Raw genomic sequence first — 24,910 nt, 5'->3', positions numbered from 1 at the left:
TTCACCAGTGTCACGGTGCAACAAAGATAGAAGACGAGGACATGTATAACAAAAACAGCTTGTTTTAGTAGCCAAGCCTAGAGATGACTTCTTCGTCTTCTAATTTCTGCTAGGCTGATGCACAAGATGAAGCCTACTAAAGCTCCCATCATTGTCTTTGTTGTCCATATAGAAGAGATGCGTCAATATGTATGCAACTGCTTCCTGTTCGAGGAAATAAACACAATCACATGACCAGCAATTCACAGAGTAACTTAAATGGCTGCCATGCAAACTGGCCCACAGGTGGAGGTGCGGGTCTCTAGTATCCTGTCTACTTAATTATACTTGAACATCTACTTAAACATCTCCAGAGCTCACTTTCACCAAGATGAAGCAAACATTAGCTCTCACATACTGCACATCAAGCTGCATTTGCTCCAGTGTTCTAGGCAGTCAAAGCTGCACAAAATGCAAGAATCTCACCCTATGATAGCTCGATTAGAATAGAATGATGAACAGCAAGTTACAACACTTGGTAAAAATGTAAGAATTCAGTACAAGTTTCACCAACAAAACTGCACTGCCACCTGCTCTCTATGCTTCCGCAATAAAGAACAGTTTACAAGAAAGGTCAGTATTGAAAGACATACATCTTCTGTGTGATGTAATGGAATTGAGTGAACATAATTGACTGGCGTCTCTATGCAAATTCACTAACAGTTGAACAGCAGCATATTTGCCACGAAATTTTGAAGCTATCACCAACCGTGGTCGGCAGTATTTTAGGAAAGAGTAGCGCATTATAACTTGATTGTACTACAGACATCCACTGAGAGCATCTTTCAAGCACCTATAAGTAACAACAGAAAAAAAAACACAGAATTTGCTCTTACCCCAGGTTGGTGGGCTGGGCAGCTGACTTTTCGAGTGTCAATGGTCTTTGTGGTTTCTATAAAACCAATGGTGTGAGGCCAGGAATGTCGTGACGCCATCTGTTGCGCCTTGTCGAATGCTGTTGGCTTGCGGCCTCTGATGAAGTAGGTCTTGCGATCTAAGAATACAAAGTTAGAACAACCTCAGAACCCACAAAAGACCCCGCACATCCTTAAACAACAACATGCAATTTTACATGTGTTAAGTGTCAAGGAAAAATGCGATGCACTGCAGTGCACAACCTGTTGTTCACATGATTGAACAGACTCAAATTCAAATTCTGCAAATGTGCTCAAATTCTACAAATCATTTCCAGTTGCCTCAAGAGCATGTGTAATACTGACAGTATTAGTGCTCTGTGCAGGCACATTAAAACATACACACAGAAGCTGCAAGAGACTGTTAATAAAGATGAAACTAACAAATCTGCCTACAGTAAATACAAGTGGTAGCCTTGATTTAAAGGGACACTAAAGGCAAATATTAAGTAGAGTAAAAGGATTGATTATTGGTTGAGAACGTCTAAGGTGTCAATATTATCGCAGACAGGGCTTTAGTAATTGAGAAATTGAAGAAAATGTAGGACACAATTAGAGACTCCCCCACAACATTCAGGTACTAGTCAGATGACATAGACACTGCTCATAATAATTCTGTCACTAGTACTCGAAGCACTCATAGTAAAAAGATAATTGCATAGCATTATAAGGTGAAAGAAAATGCTCTTGTCCAGTTCTATTCGATCTCTAGCAAAAAGAACTCATTGATGTTACCCTTGAGGATGACACAGATGGTCGAAAGGTTTAGTTTTTGTGTGACTCTGTGCTACCTGCGCTTTCGCGTTTCTGTAGCTTCAGTATCACATCATGCTGCGCTGGTTTTGCTGGCTCGTGAAACTCACATAAACTGCAAGTAGCACAGAATTCCAGGTCTATGTGATGTTGCGAGATGCCTGAACACTCCCTGCCACTTGACCAAGAGCAGCTGAAGCAGCAACTCCAATGCTCTGCCTTGCCTCAATTCCTTCTTGACCACACATTTGTGTTTTGTGCAAAACACCATGGCACCATATCTGTCGGGCACCATTTTACTAACCAATGGCAGTAAAGGTCAGTGATGGCATAGGTAGCATCATCACTCCCTGTTCAAGGGCAGGTGATTTGAACTGCACTAAAGGTGTGTGGACCCTTCAGATGCAATTATCCCTTAAACTAAGTCTTTTTACGGGGGTGCGCCCCTCTGTCAAGCCAGTCATAGGCTTTTGGGGTGCACCGTTAACATCCCTGATGCTGAAAGAAAGGTACTTGTATTTGTATTTTCCTGGCACAAAACAAGTGCTGAAAGGTTTCTAGAACATTTTAACAGTCCATGTTAACTATATATTTGCCTTTAGTGTGCCTTAAATTCTTGTAGTCCTAATGTCAAGGAAGCAATACAGTATATAGTAAAGAGTACAATGTCAAAAACTTGTTACAGTTAATACCTGTGGCCTCTGCAGTGCTACTGAACAGCAAAAACACATTCTCCTCCTCAAACAAGCCCAGTCATAACTCCAAATGGAGTAATAGATCTTTAGTGTTAGCTACAGCAATGCATGATTCATAGAATTTCTGAGAAACCTTCACTTCAGCTTCCATCAACAGATGACGTTTCTCACTTGCATCATTCTGTAGCCTCTTAACGCATCAGCATGCCATGGCAGAGTTAATTCACTCCAGTTAGCCTAAGTTTGTGCAGTTTCTTGATGGAATTAAATACGCCTTTCAGTCAATACTAAAGCAACCACTCCATAAACTTCTCACATAATTTTTAGATGAAATGAAAGGAGGCTAAAGAGAGGTCATGATGAGCAGTTCTTTCATATTTTTAACAAGTTCAATATGGAGCATATTGTGAGCTTGGCAAGTCAGCTTGTGTCTGTTTACATCTTCCTTCTCTACATGCACTACACTTTTGTTCACTGCTTCACTGCAGTTAACAATGTTTAAATCTCTTAGTGGTGCACTCAGTGAGATCCAATGCTGCAATCACAACAAAACTTTTGCGTTGCTGGGGATTCCTCTCATACGAAAAAGGAAGCCTTTTACTCATAAGCTTTGACAATGCAGTTCTTTCAATATTTTTTGGGCTAGCTAGTATATGGTTTTTTGTTTCCTGAAAAGTTGCTGACAAATTTCTTTTGGTCCCCATCAAAACAAAAAGTGGGAAGAAAAATGGACTGTGGCGGCTATCACTTGTCTCACTTGTATCACAAATAAATAGCTCTTACTGTGGCACAAAAGACCATAGACATACTGTAATACCATATACTTTATTAAAATGATGCAATTACCTGCCTTGTATTATTATTTACTGACCGAAGACACTAAAAAATTAACAATTTGGAAGCAAACTTTTTAAATTCAGTTTTCGTTACCTCTATCTAGAATGGGTGCAATGGGCAGACTCATAACTTTTGTTTCCATATATATTATTTCACATCAAAGCATGTTGCTTTGATATGAATCGTTGACTTAATCAGTTTTGTTTTGTACATCCTGCTTATACTCACAGGGTTAACCAAATATGGCAAATCAGTTTTGCGGAAGTCCCCAAGGTGGAGGAAAGTAAATGGAAGGGGAAAATTCGCATCCACCCCGATTGTAGCACAAAGCTACAAAGGAATTCTATACGAGTTTCTCAGAAAGAAAGCCTCGCAGTTGAAGAAAAATTCCTTCTAGTCCAGGACTCGAACTCAGGACTAATGCCTTTCTGGGGCGGTTGCTCTACAATTCGAGTGGATGCCAATTTTTTCTCTTTCAGAGTTGACCAAAGCAGCAACCATATGAATTTAGTACCTACATTGTTTTGGTGCATCATTGCTCAGCATTGGTGCAGCCACTTCAGATGCTATAAGATGCTTCAGATGCTATAAACATTAATTAGTACATGATCACACGCATGCTTCTCCCATGCCAAAGTCGCTTTTTGAGACATCTTGCAGGTGCATCACATGCCAGTTTCTCACATTATTCCCTTGTGATAGCTAGCTCTTGGAGACCTGTGTTAGCTTGCACTACCTTCGGGATTGACCCATATTTGTTGTCAGATGGATACCTACAAAGTGTGTGAGGTCCACCTAAAATGGTATCACATTAAAAAATGCATCATGGTTTATCCGTATAAATCGGTAATCACATGAGGCATATTTCAGCAGGGGTAAGAGTGATGAAGTCGTCATGAAGTCCAAAATAGATAGAGCGACACTAGATCATGTCATACCAAAACTAGGTAAGAAATATGTGTAATGCGGTTGCCATTAAGGCAAGAAGTAATGACACAAATAAAGAAAAGATTGTAATTGCTAGTCTCCTTGCATTGCATAACTTGTATAACATTCCACAAGTGCAAACTGATTACAGTTGCAACTCTCAGTACCCAGCTGCAGGGCGCACACAAGTCTCGATTTGAAGCACCAAGGCACTGATCTTGCTATAGAAGTGCATATGCAAGCTGCAATGAAGTTTTCTAAGCTTGCAAGATAGCATGTGGAAGGTAGATGTGACTCGAGATGAAGAAATGAAGCAACCATTTGGCTTCAGCAAACAGAGAGCAGTAGTAATGTTTAAGCGGTAAGCACGGCATTGTGTAAAAACAGGTAATTTCCACGTTCCAATACAGTTCTGCAGTACCAAGTGCTAATGACAGCGAAGTTGTCTGGGTGCTTTATCTAACTAAAAGAATAGCACAGAAAAATTCTTTCAAGTATAAGTGGAAGAAGCAGTACAGTGTGGCCTACATGTGGCAGCTGGGTGAAATAGAAAGCATTGTGGTCCATCATGACGAAGGTAGTAAGAGACTTGCACAAGACACTATCAAAGTCATTCTCAAGACATATCATAAGCAACGTGCTATCAATGCTAAACATAAGGAGGAAAGTGCAGTTACTCACTTAGGTCCATCGGCCCATCCTCCATGTAGTAATGGTCAATGAGGAATGCATGAGAGCTGTCTGACACATGCACCCTGCCAGGTCGTCCAGTTGATTCCATCTTGTTGGCATAGGAGACATCATTGGACCAGACATCAAACTTGAAGCGCTTGGTGCCCACGATGCCACACAGTACAGTGCCTGTGTGAACACCCACACGCATATTCACCGACTCATTGGTGTCCTCATCGAATTCAGCAATGGCACGTATCATGGCAAGTCCCATTTCCACACAACAACGGGCGTGGTCAGGACGCGGCTCGGGGCAGCCGGAGACACAGTAGTAGCAGTCGCCAAGAGTGCTTATCTTCTCACATCCAAGCTTGTTACAGAGATAGTCAAAGCGCCCAAAAAGGTCATTCAGAAGGCCCACCAAGTGCTCGGCAGACTTGTTGGCACTCATCTGTGTGAAGCCAACAATGTCAGCAAAGAGGATGCTGACGTTTTCAATGCGGTGCATGTTGAAGGGACGGAAGATCATCTGTGAGGGCCGGGGACTGGTTGAAGGCTTTCGAGGCTGCTCGGAGGACGTGTCATCCTCTTCTGCATTGGTCATAAGCCACTCGGCCACCTTGGGCGGCATGACCGAATGAATCATTTTTTCCTTAAGCTGCTTTTCCACTTCAAGGTCACGACGCACCATGAGTGATTGGCCGACTTTGAAGAATGTGTTACGCATTCCAATCTCAGTCATCACTCGGGTGTGCAGACCGACGAGATGAACGCAGAGCTGAAGGAGCACGCGCACAGCCACAACAGTGCCCGTAAGAGTGGGAATGAGCAGTGCCGAAAAGATCTCAAAAAGTATTGAGTAGGCACTGCAAACAGCCACGACCAAATACAGGGGCATTGGCAGCAGTGCATATGTGATCATGAGCACCAGGATGCAGAGCGAGAAGGCCCCCACAGACAAAATGTGAACTGCACTGTCATCGCCACGCTCGTGTACAATTGGTGCAAACACTGAAAGGGATGCCGTGCACAGCACAACCACGGTGGCTAGCGACACCTTGACATAATTGGCAGTATAGTGCCGTGATTGGGTGAACACAAGAGCAGCCACGCTCGACACTGATACCAGCAGTGACACCACAACCGCAGCAACCCAGTGCGGCCGCACCATGCTGGCCGAGTAGATGCAGTACAGCAGGGAAGCCAGCACACAGTAGCAGAGGGCATACTGGAACCGCTGGCGTAGTTGCGGAAATGTGCTCCGTTTGTACTGGGCTTCAAGGATGTGCGAGTCGAAGCGCGGGTCCCACCAGGAGCGTGCCGCCCGGTCAAACAGCATAGGCAGCAGGCCTGAGTAGCGCCGGCCGCCGAGGCTGATGCTGCCCCCGGATGAGTGGCGATACGTGGGCAGTGCAATCTGCGAGGGCTGCAGGGAAATGCGCACCGACGTTCGCTCCTCCTCTGGGGCCGACCGGCTCGCAGAGAAGCTTGCCTGGTGGCCTGCCATGCTGCTGTCGTTGCCTCCTTCAAAGGCAGCCAGAATGTGGAGGCCACAGCACAGAACACCTGCTACCCGGTGGTGCTCTTTCGTTTGGTGGGAGGCACTCAGGATATTTTAGTTGAGTGCTGCATGAGAGGAGGACAAGATAGGTTCAGAGAAAACACTGGCAAGGCGGGAGATGGGAATTCAAGTCGATAAGTAAAACGAAAAGAAGGTGAAAGCCGGAGCCAACATTCTGACAAGTGGACTTGTCTCTTTCAAGGCGACATATGCTTTCCTTGGCACGGATACGACTGTGACACGATAAAATTTAGAGAATTACAAGCTATATAAGTTTTGTTACTTAGCTACAGGTACTATTCATTCCATTTCCATTTTGTATTTTTCATTCAGCTGCTGCGTAATATGACTGCCGGAACGCTGATGTACTTTAGTATTCACTTTATTTAACTACATTTTTTTGCAAGACTCCCACATGTTCGGAAAAAAAAAGAGAACATTATGTGCTTTTGTTTTCTTTTGTTGCTCTCCCTTTATATAACATCCCTGTTAGTGCCCTTAAAGGTTAAGTAAGTTAATTAATGATTATGATGATGATACCATTTTTCTTGATGTCCTTGCCATGATTATTTGTTCCTCCAGATGCAAGAAAGAAGATCAATAATTTGCCATACAATTCATGGAGACCAATGGATAGCCAAGGAAAGAAAGCAGGTGAAGGAAACAAGGACGTACGTGATGATATTGGAAATTTAGTGGTATGGATGGCTGGCGATTTGTGCATTACAAGGATATTGAAAAGATTAGAGAGGCCTCTGTCCTGCTGTTGGCTTAATTATACCACCTACATAATTGCATTGTGTTACAGTACTAAAAAAATAACATGACGCACTACAAAAAGGCAATGTCAGTCATCAAGAACTGGATATTCTGTGTCGGAACTTTTTGAAACTTGGGAGATCAAAACCTACTCTGAGAAATATTCGAGTTTCAGGTCCATACCTACTGATATGGTATAGAAAAATCCATGAGAGGCATGACAGCACTGACAGCATTGACAGCACTGGGCACTCTTTAGCGTGTATTGAAATTCCAACCCAAAGCAGTTTTTCAGTGTATCATCTAAGCACATACCTCATATCTGCTGCAAAATCAGCCCATGAGGCAGCACAAGCTCTAGAACAACACCCCAGTTGCCATACCATCATGGCAGATGTCATGTTCCTCAATATAATACCAGTTAGTAAGTTTATTTTAGCTGCAATAGCATTCTTGCAGAGCATGTGCCTCCCAGCCCTTGCATTAAAGGGCTCTGGTCACGCACTAGTGCTACTGTCACTGACATGTTTTATGTCATCCTTTGTAATGGAACTTTTATGGACATAGCACAATGGCACCAGTCATTGTCATTATTTTAATACTTCTATATTTTACACACTTCACAGCGATTAGAATTCAGGCCTCTTATTCACCCTGTTACATCTACCATTTGCAATTAATTATTTCCACTGAAAGCTCATTGCCATTTGCATAGCACGCTTTGGCTATAATTTGGCCCTTGCATTAATAAACTCCATTAATCAATTGTCAATAAGTCTATTTTAGGCATTTTGTGAGAAGACAATGTATTGATATCTGCAAATCTGGGAGAACTTTTACATTTTGACTACATAGCATATACTGTATACAACTTTGACTGAACGGTTACCAAAGTGATACAAAGTTAAAAACTAGTAGAATTACACTCCTCACACTTCTTTTTCATGTCTGTCACCAAAAGCTCTTGACGAATTATTTCTGCAGATTGACAATACAGAATGCGTTAAATTTTGCACACAGATGGAACTTCACAAGGTTACTTGCACAGCCAACCCCATAAGAATCCCACTGTTCCGTTTTAATTTCTATGCAGTCAATATGGCACAATCAAGACATACGCATCTAAAGAATAATTTAGAAACTTGAGGGTGGCAATGATAATACTTGACAATTGAAATAAATTCAGCTGATAACAGGTGCTTCACCCAGCACTTCTTTCTAACAGTTCCTGCAGGAGCCCTGACCACTTAAGCACGCAGATTAGTCGAAGCTTAATTATTATTAAACCAAAGGATACATAACTATGCTGGTATAAGAGCTAAAAGAAAAAGTGCCACAGCAAAACAGTCATGGGGACTTCTTATTGGTAAGACATTAGTTGATTACAAGGCATGCAAGTATAAAAGCAGTAGGCATGAAAGTGAGTAAGCTGGCTCAGTGTAAACAAGCAATATAAAAAGTAACACAGTGAAAACACAGGTTCAAACAGTTCAGTAAGAGATATACATGCATCAGGAAAATTAAGACAACAGAGTACAACAAGAAAAACAATGGTACAAAAGCAAAGGAGCATATATAACCACCCAAATGGCAATAAATAAATAAATAAATAAATACATAAATAAATAAATAAAATGCCGAAAGCTACAGTTTAAGAGCTTAGCATAAAAGAAAATTATTTCAGAGCAATGATGCTACTATATCACAAAGCAAGACTGTCAAACAGTATAAAAGAAAGGATATCATACACATAGTGCTTAAAACAGATGGTCTCTTATGACATGCGCTCAAGAAATGTCTGTCTAAGATTGCTCTTATAATACCATCAGTTTATGTGACTGCAATGCAGTGAAGCTTCCGCAAAAGTATGCTAGGGTACTTTTCTGCACTAACTAATGCCTGCTGCTGCAGACATGCCTGCTATGGGGTAAATGAGATATTGTGCTCTCAACAATGAGAATTTTTAAAAATATCTGTGCAATCCAAACAAATTATCAGTGTGTTGAACAAGTTTGTATTGAGTACATGATAATATTTAAGGGTGAGTCAACAAAAATGTGCAACTATCCCTTCCGAATACAGTCCTATGAATTGAAAGTTCCAAAGACAACTGAATAAAAAAATATCATGCTCACCAATTTTCACATATTCTTTATCATGCGCAACCAAGCAAGTTACACTGAAGAAAAAAAAAAGATGGTGTTTTGCTAATCGCAATATCGAATTCATTGTCTCCTCATATTCAATGTACATCCATCATTTATCAAGATTGGCTATCAGTTTGTGCATGTCTAACCTGCCTAGAAATACTTCTCAAAGTCAAAAGGCAAAGTTTATTAAAATCAGTGAGAGGACAAGACCCCTGTTGCAAAGCTATGACTCAAATTATGTATTGTGTGTATGCAGATTGTGATATAACACATCCAATTCTCAGCCTTTGCTATTGTTGTGACCAATCAAATGTGCCAAGCCACTACTTTACCTTGTTTCTAAGCATTCCATACATACATGTAATACCTTCTTCAAGTCATTTATCTGCTTTCATTTAATTCATATTACAATGCCCTAGTCACGAAAAGAATGTGTTAGAGGGGCGTGCTGAGGCACACAAGTAATTTTATTTTAATGACTGCACTTTGCTAATAAAAGAGGACTAACTTAAAGGAGGACCAGAAACATGACCTACAAATACAATTACACACTGAAAATATTAAGTGTATGCAGTGACAAGCTGTACTGTACTCACAGAACGAAAGGTGCCATTATAGGACTAATGTGCATGCTTCCACTTCCATTACTGCCTCCAGTTAGTAACTTTCGGAAAATAAAATTATCATAACTTTGGCTTGTACACTCAGATCAGAGTCTACGTGACCTTTATTGACCAGATTCGAAACAACATAACTCTACATACGGAGTGTTCCAATTTAAAATTTCATTGTTGCATTTCATTCCATGAGTATAGTACCATCCCTACATATTTAGGTAGTACATATTCTAATTGACAGCATTTGAATGTTGGCATGAGGTAAGGCCAGGAATGTCTGTTAAATAAAACAAAATTTAGAGGGTTGGTAAGGGCTGGCCAGAAGAATATTGTGCCATTCTTGTTTAAGTATTTTTGCATTATATGTGAGTATGATGTCCATGTAGCAACAACAAACCATAAGGATACATCGGGGATACAATCTATTAATAACTAGCTAATATTTACTTGCTCCACAATACGCGCTTTCATTATCATTGCAATACATTACATATATTTTCAAACAGTACACATCCTTCCAACATATTTTGCATTTTTGCTTATAGCCTGTTGTGGTCTCATAACACAAAGTAATAACTTCACAAATTAGCTCTACATAGAGGCACGCAGCTCAAAAAATAGACTATGAAAGTGAAACAATTGCATAGAAACTATACCTCTGTGGGACATTTCAGGCAAAGAGTAAACAAACAAAATACAACCTATACTTACAGACAATGTGGTAGCGTTAAGGACATGGCGAGTGGGGCAAGGTGCTTCTTCAACCAAAGGTGTGATCAATTGTAGTTTCCTGCACGCAAGGATTTACATAACGAAAATTACTGAATGCACTGCAAAAGCATCACAGCTACGACGTGTAGAAGCCTTGTTAGTACAAAAAAAGCAGCACTCGTTCGCACAAACTTCCAAGTGAGTGGTCTTTAAGACCTTGATGTGCATTGAAAAACACTCCACTCCATCGCACAAATGAAAAAAATTCTTCAAGAAATTTGAAAAAGGGCGAACATATGCCACTGCTCTGAATGCTGTAAGAGTTAACTTTATGACATGAATTGATAATGCGGCTAAAGCATTTATGACCAATTTAAGTTCAAACATGCATATTTTTCATGACTACCCACTGGTTATGAGGTCATACTAGTGCCTACAACAGTATTGCACATATTTCTGATGTACGAAGCCCAATTTTGGAGCTGCGTCCTTCGTGACCCTATAAGTGCCTGTTTTTCCATTGAAAGACTGCTAGCAAGCAAGTACCTAGCATCTCATCTCAATTTGTGTTCCATTATCAGTCATTCTTGCTGCCAATTTAGACTGTGCAGCAGCAACTCACTCCACATTTGAGAATAATCTTAATCTTGCTTCAAACTGTTCTTACAGCCATGCCTTTCACAATGTCGCAACATTTGGCTATGTATAACTTGTTCTTGTGCTAGTTAGTTGATACTTGGAGAAGACGTCGCAGTGCAAATAAAAATGAATACACAGGACACAAAACCAAACACTATTGATGCTACACTCATAATTAATTTATTACAGTTGCCTAGAAAACCAGAAGAAACATACAATAATAAGCACATGGGCACAGGATTGTCATGACAAAGAAAACAAGTAAAAAATTTTGTATTGTTTCCAAACACACAAAATTAGCACTGATGCATTCTGTGCCTCTCTTTCCGACATGGAAGGCTTCCAAAAGTTCATGTGCAGTTGTTTATCTGCTTCTGCCCGAAACCTTAATCTTGCAATACCGAGGTTCACACTTGCAAGCCATGTGATGTACAGGCCGATGCATATTGCCTTTATTCTTCAGTGAATGATTGTGCTTCAGTGCTTGGTAGTCAACGCACCACCCACTTTGACCTATTTAGGCCTTCCCACATGACTATAGTAACAGGTAAACCCCACCAGCTACTAATTTCACGTATGGCCTGGCGTGCTTCTACGGGTATCCACGCTTCCTGATTTTGCATAAAATGCCGGGGCATAGGCCAGTCAGTTTACGCGGTGCCGAAAGAAACCACTGGTATGCCATACCCAACTATGTCTTGTGTTCTGTTTTTATTTGCGCTATGATGCCTCTGCCATTTCTATAATTAAATAACAGATTACCATCATAACTTCAGGACACCGAAAAAGAAAAATTAGTGCTAATAAAATTATTCCCTACATAATTAATGCTCCACAATTAGAACTGCCACGAAGTCTGCCCTTGGGCTACCCACTGATTAGTGCCAAGTTATAAAATTAGTGCACTACAGTCCATTATGCTTAATATATATCGTCTGAAAGCATCATATTTTGTTTATAAATGAAAAAAGAAAATATGCAGTAATATCTTTTTGTTACAACATTGAAGCACGATATTAACCATTCTTGTTCTTATTAAGCATTCATTAATGCAAGGAAATTCAACACATTTCTGGCCCTGCAGTTTTTTATGGGGAATAAAAAATGCTTGCTGTGTTTTTTTTCATCCCACGTCAAACTAATTTGTTATAGCAAGTTTCGATATTCACTTTTTTTCGAATATATATTTCCTTTCTGACACACAGTAATTATACTCATATAATGCATATTATATATATATATGTATATATATATATATATGTGTGTGTGTGTGTGTGTGTGTGTGTGTGGAGAGAGAGAGAGTGGGAGAGAGAGAGATCCCAAAATTAGATATAGCTAAGTGAACTTTTATGCACATACTATCGCAAAAAACAAGTGCAGTTTACAATATTAAAGCAGGACTTGAGTAAATTGAAGTACATCTGCTGCAAAGTGATATTGCGATTAAGAACAAATAAAACAAGGGTAAATTTTTAAAAAATCTGAATGAACAATATATCCTATGTGTATATTCTAGAAAGTTGAACAATAATAAAGGTACTGCATTTCTTTAAAACTCGAGGTATTCTACAATAAAATATGAAGAAAAAGGCTAGATTTTATGTGATTACAGTTTTCCTATTGCAAGAAAATGTTATGGTGAGTGGCACATCTAATATGCCCAATGGAATTTACACAATGTCAGAAAGTGGCCCACGAGTGCAGCGAAAGGTGATCATAGTTGTATAGTTGTGAGCAATATGAGAGGGAATGCCAAATTACTTAAATAATGATTAATCCTGATATGTGAATTTTAATCTGACGTGTTGATCTGGAACAGATAGCTTTCCGGCTGAACATTTAGTGCGATCGAACACTTGTGTGCATGGCATCTGCATTAGCCACTACAGCATCTTGAAGGCAGTTTCTGTGTACAACACAGGTACGTCAATGCAACAAACACAAAGACATGACTGCGAACAAAAATGGCAGCAATAAAGTAAAAGTGGCAGTTTGGAGTCCTAACCAAAAGTTACTCAAATGGAAGTTCGAAAAAAATTTTTGAGACTAGCCATGCGTTTTATATGTTCCAGGTATCACAAAACAGACACTGTAACACAAACATTAATGTTCTGTTGTTTCGATCTATAAGAAATATGCAGAAGGAAATATAGAATAAATACCCAGTTTTAGATATTGATAAACACAGTATCTATGTGCCCCCAGGAAAACGGAATAGACGAATAAATTATGACTTCAGCCATATTCATTTTAATTTTTGGCAATATAATACCTGTAGTGACACATTTGGATTGTCACTTTCTATGTATGCATGAACCACTTACTTGCCCAGGTCTGTTGTTGCTTCTGATGATGTCTACACTTTTGATCACGCTGTGGACATGTATTATCATGAATGTGATGACTAGTTTTTGCCTTTATTTTTTAATGCTTGACTGTTTTGTATAGATCAGTGTTTCTTTAGCTGTGCATTTTGGTTTTTATTTTGTCTTCCCTGTAGTAACCCCCAGTAGGGGGTTGACAGTATTCAACAAATTAATTAATTAAATAATTAATTGTTAATGCAAAATTATAGTTACGGCTATAACAGAAAAATTAGGCATACAGAAGCTTGATATGGGCGAGTTGGTTTTGCATACTTAATGAAAAGAGCGCTATGAAGATGCGGACTAAAAGAACGGGAGATATTAGAAGCTTTTTACATTGCAAAGGCCGAGGGCACATGCATTAGTTGCCCCTCAGTGACGCTTACCGAAAAAGAGATAGCTTTTCTAAAGAGATAGGGAGGTCGTGACATCACGATGGGCCATTCTTGGTTGCATCTATTTAAAGTCCTGTTTATTTATATATTTATTTATTCAAAAGAACCTTACAGGCCCTATGGCAGGGCATGAAGTAAGGGGGGCATATTAAACAGTAAAGGTATAAAAAGTACAAATTTCCAACAGGAACAGTGCAATAAGAAATGACCATGTGACACAATATTGAAGGCACTAAGAATGCAAAGCAATATCTGAAGGCACACAAACACTTGTTACTGTTAACAGAGCAAAGGAATACCGTTTATGAAAATGATATACAACATGGAAAAAATGCACGATAACTTACACTAGAGTGGTCACTCGTGAACGGTATTAAATGGGAAAAGCATGAGTAACTGAGAGCGGAACATGTCGGGATTAGATATGGAGGCTATGTTATCAGGGAGGTCATTCCAGAGACGAATGGCACGTGGTAGTGCAGATGAATTAAATGCATTTGTTTTGCCGTATATGCGCATGAAACTGAACTGATTATGTAATCTGCATAAAAAAGAGTGGGGTATTTGTAGTTGTAACCGGGTTCGTTTATTAGTGTAAATATATTTGTGGAATAAGCACAGAAGAGCGATATTGCGGCGGATATCTAATGGCGGCAACAGTAGGTCTAGTTTAATTTGTGTAATGCTTGAGTTTATACCGTAGTTATGGGATATGAACCGGGCTGCTCTGTTTTGTATCATTTCCGTCATACTTATTAGGTAATTTTGATGAGGGGACCAAATTGGGGAGGCAAATTCTAACTGTGGCAAAATGAATGTTTGGAAAGCGAGTTTTCGAATGGATGGCGGGGCATTTCACAAGTTGCGTCATAGATAGCCAAGAGAATGTGATGCTTTGGCGCATGTAGAAGTGATGTGTGGGGCCCATGAAAGATTCTCTGTAAGAACAACACCAAGGTATTTATATGATGAATTGTGGGAAAGCATAGTGTTATTCAGATGATATGAATATTTAGAATTTACACATTTTCGGCTGGAGCACATCACCTTGCACTCTGTAAAGTTTAGTGTCATGAGCCATTTGTTACACCAGTTAGCAAAAAAGTTAAGATCTGCTTGAAGTTTCAAGTGATCGTCAGTCGTGTGAATAGGACGGTAGATTATGCAGTCATCGGCAAAAACGCGCACGCAGGAAGTAATCTGAGTCGGTAAGTCGTTAATGTAGATTAAGAAGAGTAAGGGGCCGAGGACGCTGCCTTGTGTCACACCAGAGTTAACAGAAGAAGGCGGGGAAGAGAAATTGTTAACAACAGTAAACTGTTCTCGAAGAGAAAGAAAATTACGAATCCAGGATAATGTTAAAGAGTTAAGTCGTAGGGCAGATAATTTAGAAATTAGGCGACAGTGGGGCATGCGGGCTTTAAAAAAACATTTAGTTGGAAGTAGCGCCTTGTCCGTCGTGCATGTTGTTCTTTTAGTCCGCGTCTTTGTCACACTTTTTTCATTAAGCAGGCATACAGCTTTTTCTTAAAGCTAAGTTTAATGGGAGTTGAATATAAATTTCCTCCTAGATGTCGCAGAGTGATTTACGTGATACTTCAAATATTTACACTATTTCTACAAAGCCTACACGAGTATGCATAGGAGGTATACAGTGTAAAAAAGAAAGCAGCTATACTTGCATAGGTATGTTGCCAGATTGCTCCATTGTACCATTGTAGCATTGTACCAGTGCTGTACATGCGCATCTCCTATTGTCACTGATCTTCTGAATTGTCTAACACAAGCTGTTCAAATGTCACAATAGTTCTCGTACTTGGCAACCAGTTGTTCCCAGGGCATGTAATTTGCTTGATGCTGCTGTGGTTGATATTTATAGGCGTGAATGGATGTAAATATATTCAACAGTGTTGATGTTCCCACTGCACACTGGAATGTGCATCCACAGAAGTATAACGGATGCTCCAAACAATGTTCCACCAAAGTTTTGATGTAATATTTGGATCAAATGTGTTACATTAAGCCGTTGTTTTAAATATGAATGCTTAAAACTGTGGCCCATTGCAGGACATCAGATTAAACCTTTGTACATTATATAGCACATGAAGAAATCACTTAATGTCAATGACCCGACATACTCCATGAGAACCCAAAGATACGGCTATACGAGCCACCATACCATATAGCCGGGTCCTCTCTCCGCCCTTTCTTTCTGCCGCTACTTTTTTTTTTCTTCGGCTATCGTCTCGCGTTCTCAAGTACGGAAAACGGGTCGGAGTTCGAATTAACACTTGAGCTTCGAGTACCGTATACATGCGTCAAGGAAAGCACCCGGCTGATCTATCATGGTGCGTTTTTTTTTTATCATTATTGTTCTACGGCCGCAAAACGCCGCCCGTATCAACATCTTCGTCACAAATACTTCTCGCACGCACAAGAATGTCCGCACAGCAATAAAAACTCGAAATAAAAACGCTACAATGCGGGCAAAGATTTTGGCCATATCACAATTGAACTCAAACGACAAAATTAATCAATTAATTAAAACGGCCAGACAGCGGGGAATCTAACTGCTCCCGGGAGTTATAGACCTGTAAAATAAAGTCGGAACAAAGTGAAACAATTAATAATAGTTAAAAAAGACTGCGTAGTCTCGATCTTTACAGTGAACTAGAGGTCTCGTGGCTTAATTTTAAATCAAAACTTGTAAATAAAGGGCACCGAAATAGACTTATAAGCATACACAGAGCGATCACGACCACCGGAAATCATTTGACGGAAGGTATCGAGGCATATTCCACACCACAGCCCGCGACTTTACGAAACCAATTAATTTCGAACCTCTATTTGTTACTGCCGGTATTCACGAGCCACAAGACATCCAGGTATACACGAGCAAGTAGCGAATTGATGAAGGACATACCGTTTTTCTTTTCTGCAAAAGTGTGATCGAAGCGATCGAGCAGGATTTCGCACGTTTAGCGAAATCTAGGTAGGGCGCACACGGACGAACTGCGGGAGCCGCGCAAAGCTGTCCCCGCGGCTCAACGAAAGCGAACCGAGCGCATAGCTTTCTCCGGCAAGTGGGCCATTGCCGTTTCTATAAGCTGCACCGATGCACCAGTAAATAGCGGCTGCTCTCTGCAAGAATATAGACTCTCTCGCCTCTTACCTGCGCAAAGTTTCCTTTTTTTTTTCTTTGCGGTGAATCAGACGCCGACGGCCTCCAGCGCCTACCGCAGCTTTCACACCCATCGGTGCGCCCACCCGCGCACCACCGCGACAGCCGACAGCCGTTCTGCAGCATGGGGGAAAAAGCGCGCTGACGCGGCTACGCCGCTCGCACACCGGATGGCGCTGCCTGCGCTAGCGAGCCTACGAGCGATGTTAGCGTTACTTTGTGTTCGTTATTTCCTCCTGCAATCTCCTGCGAACGGTTGGAAGGCAAGGAAAACACGGCAGACTCGCTGTCAGCTGCACACCTTTTGTGCATTTGCTGCGTTGCGGACTTGTTTCGTTTATTTTCTGTTCGACGATAGCTAAAGGATTGACGAGCTGTACCGAGTTACTAGCGGCTCGACGCGATATTTTTGTCGGGAGCCGATAGCGACGTGTCTTAGCACCTATTCCTTCTTCCTGGCAGTACGGTACACAGAAGGCTTTAATTGCGTTCCTGCTCAGCCGTAGGTTTCAGAACCCGTGTCCTAAAGTTCGGAAGCGCTTACAATTCAACTGTACCTAAACTAGATGGAGAAAGACGACAAGAGAAAATTTTGGAGTCTTATATTGTTTTACAGCGAAGCTGTATACCTCTACCGACCAAGGAAATTTTCGTGTCGTAAGCAAAAAACTCCCCATACGTGAGCCGATCCCGGAGACAGTGAAATCCCGGGCCAACCCGCGGCGGAGGTGAAGCAGGCGTTAAGGACTCCCCATACGAGAGCCGATCCCCAAGATAGTGGAATACCGGCCCGACCAGCGGCGGAGGTGAAGCAGGCGTAAAGCACTCCCCATACGTCCGATCCCGAAGATGGTGCAACGACGGGTCGACCCGCGGTGGAGGTGTAGTTCGCCATTAAGGGGTCCATATACACAGCTTCGCCGGTCATCCTTCTTCACAAAGTGGAAGGGCACTGAGTGTTGCCTCTTTCTTTTTTTTTTGCGTACCCTCTTGCGTGAACGCAAACATCGGAACAGAGAAATTCCCCTTTGAGATTAGCGCGCCACTAACACTTAGAGAGAGAGAGAAATCCCTACAAGTAAAATGCATCCAATTGTCTATGCAACTCGGCAGGTTATAAGTGTGTTATTTATTTATTTATTTATTTATTTATTTATTTATTTATTTATTTATTTATTTTGTTTATGATCCTTACCGTGCACAAACCCTCACGTCAACTTATGTGAAATTAAATGAAAATAAATGAAAGAGTTCCTCACGCCCTGCTTAATCCATAGAGCCATGCTTGTGATGCATTCCACCCGGTCTTCTTCGGCTTCAGCGACTGTTGGCTTACTTTGCTAGCTACTCGCGCTGCCGACTCTGTAGGAAAAGGGAATTTTCATCCATGGGCAGTGCTGACTACGTATTGACCGAAATGGAATTTCGAGTAAATCGCCTGTGAAAGGTACGCGTCGATGTCAAACGACGTTATATTATGCATGCGTGTTATCAGTTAAATTGATTTAACTAATAACACACATACATAATAAAACGTAATATACATAATCTGAACTACAGTGTACTGTATCTGAACTACTTTGAATGAACTAGGGCATCCCTAATAATGATCAGTGTTAGGGATACCCTTCATTCCAAGAAGTTTATAAGCAGCGGTACAAACTTGTTAAAATCGGGACGAAGCGTAATAGGCATGTGGACAAGAACATTGCCAAACTCTCGACAGACAACCATGGTTTATGAAGCCCCAGTCGAACACCACAGGATCTTGATTCTTTTGTTTGTCACGGCTTTTGACACGGCTTAGTGCTTTTGTTTGTGAAGTTCAGTTCGCACAATAACCGAGGCCTTAGACTGCTCGCGTGGAAGGTCATCGAACCAAACACGAAACAAATTTAAACAGTATACACGTGGAAAGGCATGACGGAAGTTATAGCGTCGCTCGGCGATTTTTATGGATACGTTCTGTTCGTGACTGGCCTTCTCTTTCACTTCGGCAGCCTTCCCAAAAACGCTGCAGTTGCATTTTAAAAGTCAGTGCTTTCCCGTTTGTCCACTGTGAGCGTGCGCACCTGTCTGGCATAAATTCCCTAGATCTAGGGAACTTGCAGTGCCCCGAAGCCATAGGCTTCCGATACCCTCGTTTTTCTGCGCTGCCGCATGGAACTTTACACCTGAGCGTGTTTGCATGTAGTACAATGAGCGGAAGGACGTGGCGACAATGCGCACACGCCACCCGAGTGCTGTCGTATCTGCACGCCAAGACTGCGAACTACGTTGCGGGTCTTTCACAAGAACGAGCAAAGGGAACAGTGCGAAGACGTAAAGAAAAAAATAAATACGTACATGAGCACTGCTCTGATTGTAAACATAACAGCTACATGTAACCTACAAAGGAAAGTAAAAAAGCACGCAAATACACTGAGGTATATCTAAGTTGGTCGGGCTCATCAAGGCAATCTATTTTGACAGCGCATGATAACATCGACAAGGACGAGTCATTGACGTATACATATGTCTTCACTGATCATCATGTCTATGCTCTCCAAGAATCTCACCTGCGAGCTGTTCGCGCCTTCTTGAAACACGCATTGTTGTGAAACAATAGCTATTGTCAAAAGTAGCTGCCATCTATCACGATTGACCATCCATTCATCTTATTGTGTGTCCTGCATGCCTTTACACGCCGTTTAATTGTTCGACGGTAACATTCTGTGTTCCGCTCGTGCATCATTCTATTAACCTATCTTCGTTCACGGCGAGGATCTAATATATATATATATATATATATATATATATATATATATACGGGAGCCATATAAGGTAACTCACAGTATTGGCGAGCACATTGCCTAACAGTGCGCTCGCCAATACTGTGAGTTACCTTATATATGGCTCCCGTACATTAACTCTAGCCAGTACAAGCAGTCAGCGACCTCTCGCAATACTTTTGCAGAATCGGTGGTTTTTCTTTTGTGCTAGGGACGACGTTCTAACAAGAGGCTTCAGGGTGAATTTTTCATTTCGGCATCAAATTTATTTCGGCGTTGTGCTTCCAAGCCCAAGGGTGCGGGATCAAATACCGGCCTAGGCGGCCGCGTATCGATGGGGATGAAATGCAAAAAGCGCCAGTGTACCGTGCATTGAGTGCACGTCAGGTGGTCAAAATTATTCCGGAGTCCCTCAATATGCAGCGTGCCTCATAATGAAATCGTGGTTTTGGCACGCAAAGCACCAGAATATAATTTTAAAATTTATTTAGACAGAAAGATTAAAAAGAGGAAGGGGACTGGGCTGCACCCGAATGGGCAGTCAAAGGCGCACAGGCCGTTCGTTCTCAAAGAGCACAAAAGTTGCCCACTGGGCAGAATGATCGCGGTGGAGACCAACAGCGTCTGCACAGAGAGAGTAGTCGTCTATATAGTCGCCGCAGTGGTTGGGCATTGATTGTCTTGCATGGTAAATAAAATCGAGGACAGTGGCACAAAAAAAAGTGGTTCATGTTCACTGCGCGGCGGCGGGCACCGCACACGGCGCTGTCAGCCACTCCGATTAGTGCTGAGGAAGCTCTAGCGAAGGCCCGACGAGAGCGCGCGTGCCAAACGACGAAGCAACGTCACAGCGGAATCGGGCGGGGCGCAGCGATTTTCATGTGGTGTTCGAGAGGCCTTGTACGCGTCATCGTGTTCAGTGATCGCGCAATGGCCGGTGTTAGGACCCAGGGGAGCGTATATCCCACCGCTGCCATACAGTTGTGATTCGGTGTCTGAGCGGCCATTACGTTTCCGTGTCTGGTGATGTGCCAGGTGCCGGACGATCGAGAGGTCCGGGACGACGTCCGAGAGATGAGAAAGAGGTTTATTTGCAAATTTACATGACGAGCGTTTACATGTACGAGCACGAGTGTGTTATTTTTTTTAATAAGAACACATGGATTACCATGTACTAAAAGCCAGGGCTAAACAGGAACCAACTCTATGCTACACAGAAATGGGGGACGGAGGAAGGTTGAGAAAGCAGTCGCGCAAACGTTACCGGTACAACGCTCGAAAAACCAATAAGCAATATTTAGCTATAGAAGGTCGTAACATTTGCGCAAACAAGATGCGATGAATTCTTATCACTAAATGCAAACGGTGGTATACGCACAGAATGACGTCACCAGTGTACGATCGACCGTGCAGCAGCTGCTACATATATACTATATGAACAAAGTGTGGATCGCGAACGGATGCGCGGACGAAAAACGAGAAAAGATCCGCGATAATTCTGCCGCCCACATCGTTGCACAGAGAAGGAAGGTCGGTGTGGTGTATCGCGCAGATTTCTTCAGCAGGGTCGCCTAGAATGATTTCTTTTTTTAAACTTTATTCTTGTACGTACACGATTACGGACCCTTAGCGCGTACCTTGACTGACCATATAAAGTGTAGTGCGCTGTTAAAGGGAACACATGAGTGTAGAGCACGTGGTTAAAGTTCTCCGTTTGGCAGGTGTATATAATCGATTGGCTTTGTATCAGGCGAGCTGTACCTAGCGGCTCTGCCAATTTTGTACTCATCTTCAGCGCACTAACTACAGCCGTGCATTAACTATAGCTTTACAGCCGGCACTTGCAGCTATAGAGCACCAGAAAATTGAGAACCGCACATCTGTATAGAATGTTGTCCCCTTTAAAAGTATGCACATCGAGCGCCTCTACAACGAGGCAATAATTATATTCCGGTTCTATTGCGAGGTGGGCGACCTTTACACCGAAAATACCTCTGTATAACGAATGACTTCGGAGGCCCCAAGAAATTCGTTATAAAGGTGTTCGACTGTAAACGGCATTGCAGAGGCTAGCGCCTGCAAAATATAGGCTTCTAGAAGACGCAGCTTACACAGGGTGTTCTTTTTAGAAGGTCCGAAAATTTTTTTTAAACGCCCATGACAGTTCTAATCCTTGATATGAATTAATTACTCAACGAGGCGGCCATTACTTCTACGAGAAATCAATATGCTTTATTTATCAATTAACATAATTACGCTAATTGACCCTTAAATTACTTACACTACGACATATATTTAAATATACGAATTATAGCCGGAGAGTTCGCAAGGCGTATCCACTTGGAACTGATTCTGTGGATGGTACCAGTTTCGAGATATTAATTTTTAAGGAGTCCTACGAAATGCATCGGCGTTCAAGTTCGAAACTGGTGCAGTCCAGACGAACTCACCGGCTACAATTCGTAGATTTAAATATGTGCCGTAAAATAATTAAACAACATGTTAAGGTAATTATGTTAATTATTTAATTAAGCATTTTGATTTGTCGTAGAAGTAATGACAGCCTCACAGAGTAACTTAGATCATGGGTAAGGTTTGAGCTATGTGCCATAGGCAATTTCTAAAACTTTTGGACCTTGTAAAACAAAACAAGAGCGCCCGGTATAGCTTTCACCCATACACTCTTTCCCAATATTCCGTTGCAACGCCTACGCAGTTTCGAGTTTATTCGACGTGATGCCGAGGCACTCGAACGGAACAACCAGCGCACAAGCACGAGAAAGTGCTCCGGGGGGGCTGCTCTTGCTGCAAGCCGCGCGGCGATGCATCCTTCATTGCTTCCGGGGCCCATCCGGTCCGATCGCACGGCCCAAGTCGTGCGCGACGCTTGGTCGGCTATCAGCGCCGCGGTAAGTACTCCCAACTAATCCCGGCCGCGGAACGAGACAGCCGGGACTCATAAAAGAAGCGAACGCCATTCATTGCCCCCGTGCCTTCGGCGCACGCCGATGTAGAACGTCTGAAGGTCAGCGCCGTCGCTTTCGCCGACGTTGCGTCACTCGGACAGAGCGGGATGGCCGATCCATTTCTGATAAGGCGCTGCGCCGGTCTTTGCTAGGGACACACGCACACGCACGTACACGCATTTGTGCGGCCGATCTTATAATTAACACGGCCAGCATCGAACACCCACAAAAAAACGTTGTGTAGCCATAGTACAGTACGGCCCACGCAAGCAGCTCATGGCTCGCGCTCTGGAGGCCCTTCTTGAGTTGCGGTTGCCGCAGCGTAGTTGGTGTACACGCGTGCACGAACAAGCCCGGTAGCCGCGATATGCTGGTCGCCGCCCTTGCAAGGCAGCAGGATATGCAAAACACTTACAGTACCTTAAATTTTCGTGTTCCAAGGGGATATTAGTGCTATACGCTCGACCGCAGCTTGTGTGTTGCTCGTTGTATACGTGAACGCGACCGTGGCGTGAGCTTCGTTAGGACACTTCTCCCCAGCAGATCGGCAATGTATACCTGAGAAATGGTATAAAATCCGTAACTAGCCCTATCTCTCTCTCTCTCTCTCTTTTATCCTATTACACACATCGTAGTTTTCTGCGCCTTCGCGAGGCATAGAAAAATGATTTTGCAACACATGCGAGTCGAGCTCACCGCATGCATGCACATGTCGGCGTGCAACAATCAATCGAAGCCACTCGTCGCACCGCGTAGACACGAACGAGAGTTGACAGCCCCCAATGTGGGAAACGCCGGTGACAGCACTCGTAAGCGTAGGTTGCGCGCTCACGATCAATACCACGGTATATGCGCACCACGCTGTCGTAATCGTATACGTAGACAGGTATTTCGGAGAACTTCTGGTACAAGGAATTTCTGAGCGGTTGTCGAAGCCCGGCTACCTTTCGGGGCTTTTGAAACTCGCGTCGAGGCGGAGACGTTTCTGACACCCAGTGAGGTGCTCGCATTTCTCTCGCTCTTCTATATACAAGAAAGCTCAACGCGTGTTTACAGAATAGGCTACATCGACTAATCTCCACGGCATGCTCGTAACACGTCGTCAGAAAAACAGCAATGAGGAGCTGCCAAATATTTTCCCAAGTTCTTATCAGAGACAGAAAAACACAGAGCTGATACGTGGCTGTGCGTGCGTCTAGGTAAATCGAACGTCGCCATATTAATGTCCGACAGGCGAGAGAGCGTCTGAGCAGAAGCCCCGCTGAGCGTGCTTCCAGCGAACGCCCTTCCCGCATGTGGTGCCCTGATTTTGACAGCAAGAGCCGCGATTGCAACAGAAGAAGTACGCGCTGCCCCTGAAACAAGATGTAGTACTCCCGTAAATGACATAGCAAGCGATTTCGGCTCGGAAATGGCCATGTGTTTATAAATCGTACTGCGTTTACGTACTTTGATAATATCGAGCCGCCATGAACGGCTCTTTCCCTGAGACCGCGCCTTTGGGCCCTTCTTGAGAAACCTATCTGCGTCCTGTGAATTTTTATGAGCACCACGAGGTGAAAAGCATTCGCCGCCGACAGTCAGTTTCGCACACGCTTTTCACTGTATATAATACGACATCCCTCACAGTTCGTGGTATACAGCGCGCATGCTTCAGTCACAGTCACATTAATTCGATAGCATGCATAACATAGAAACTGAGTTCCAGTAACTGGGCGTTCCGCTGACAGCACGGTGTCGAGAGTCCACGGAAGCTGTGCATCAGATTATAAAAAGATTAAATGCGATAAAAGAGCGCGATAAGCTTTATTCACTACATTCTCTGGCTTGCAGTGTAGCACTACAACTTCTCTCATGATAGTTGTGAGGTTGAATGTGCCCGAGGCTTGTTTGCCTGCAGCCAGAAAAATTCGACGACTCCGCATCATCGTCTTGTTTTGAGGGCCGCATGGCGAAC

General features: G+C 42.6%; 1 protein-coding gene across 5 annotated transcripts in view; it reads right to left on the bottom strand.

Annotated features, from left to right (window-relative positions):
• Ac13E (Adenylyl cyclase 13E) overlaps positions 1–24,910 on the bottom strand; it is a 270,901-nt gene that overhangs the window by 30,351 nt on the left and 215,640 nt on the right. For 2 of the 5 annotated variants that reach the window (XM_065451067.2, XM_065451070.2), the window contains exons 1-4: positions 17,208–17,337; positions 10,636–10,714; positions 4,847–6,463; positions 876–1,033 (exon numbers count right to left, since the gene is read on the bottom strand). In XM_065451067.2, the coding sequence (XP_065307139.2) occupies positions 876–1,033; positions 4,847–6,344 (1,656 nt within the window). In that variant the 5' untranslated portion in view covers positions 6,345–6,463; positions 10,636–10,714; positions 17,208–17,337. Of the gene's footprint in view, positions 1–875; positions 1,034–4,846; positions 6,464–10,635; positions 10,715–16,958; positions 17,143–17,207; positions 17,338–24,910 lie in introns of those variants that run through there. The other 3 variants (XM_070535151.1, XM_065451068.2, XM_065451069.2) reach the window with 2 other exon arrangements.

This window comes from Dermacentor albipictus, chromosome 3, assembly GCF_038994185.2.
Source record: "Dermacentor albipictus isolate Rhodes 1998 colony chromosome 3, USDA_Dalb.pri_finalv2, whole genome shotgun sequence".
Classification (NCBI taxonomy): domain Eukaryota; kingdom Metazoa; phylum Arthropoda; class Arachnida; order Ixodida; family Ixodidae; genus Dermacentor; species Dermacentor albipictus.
This window is presented reverse-complemented; position numbering and strand designations above follow the sequence as displayed.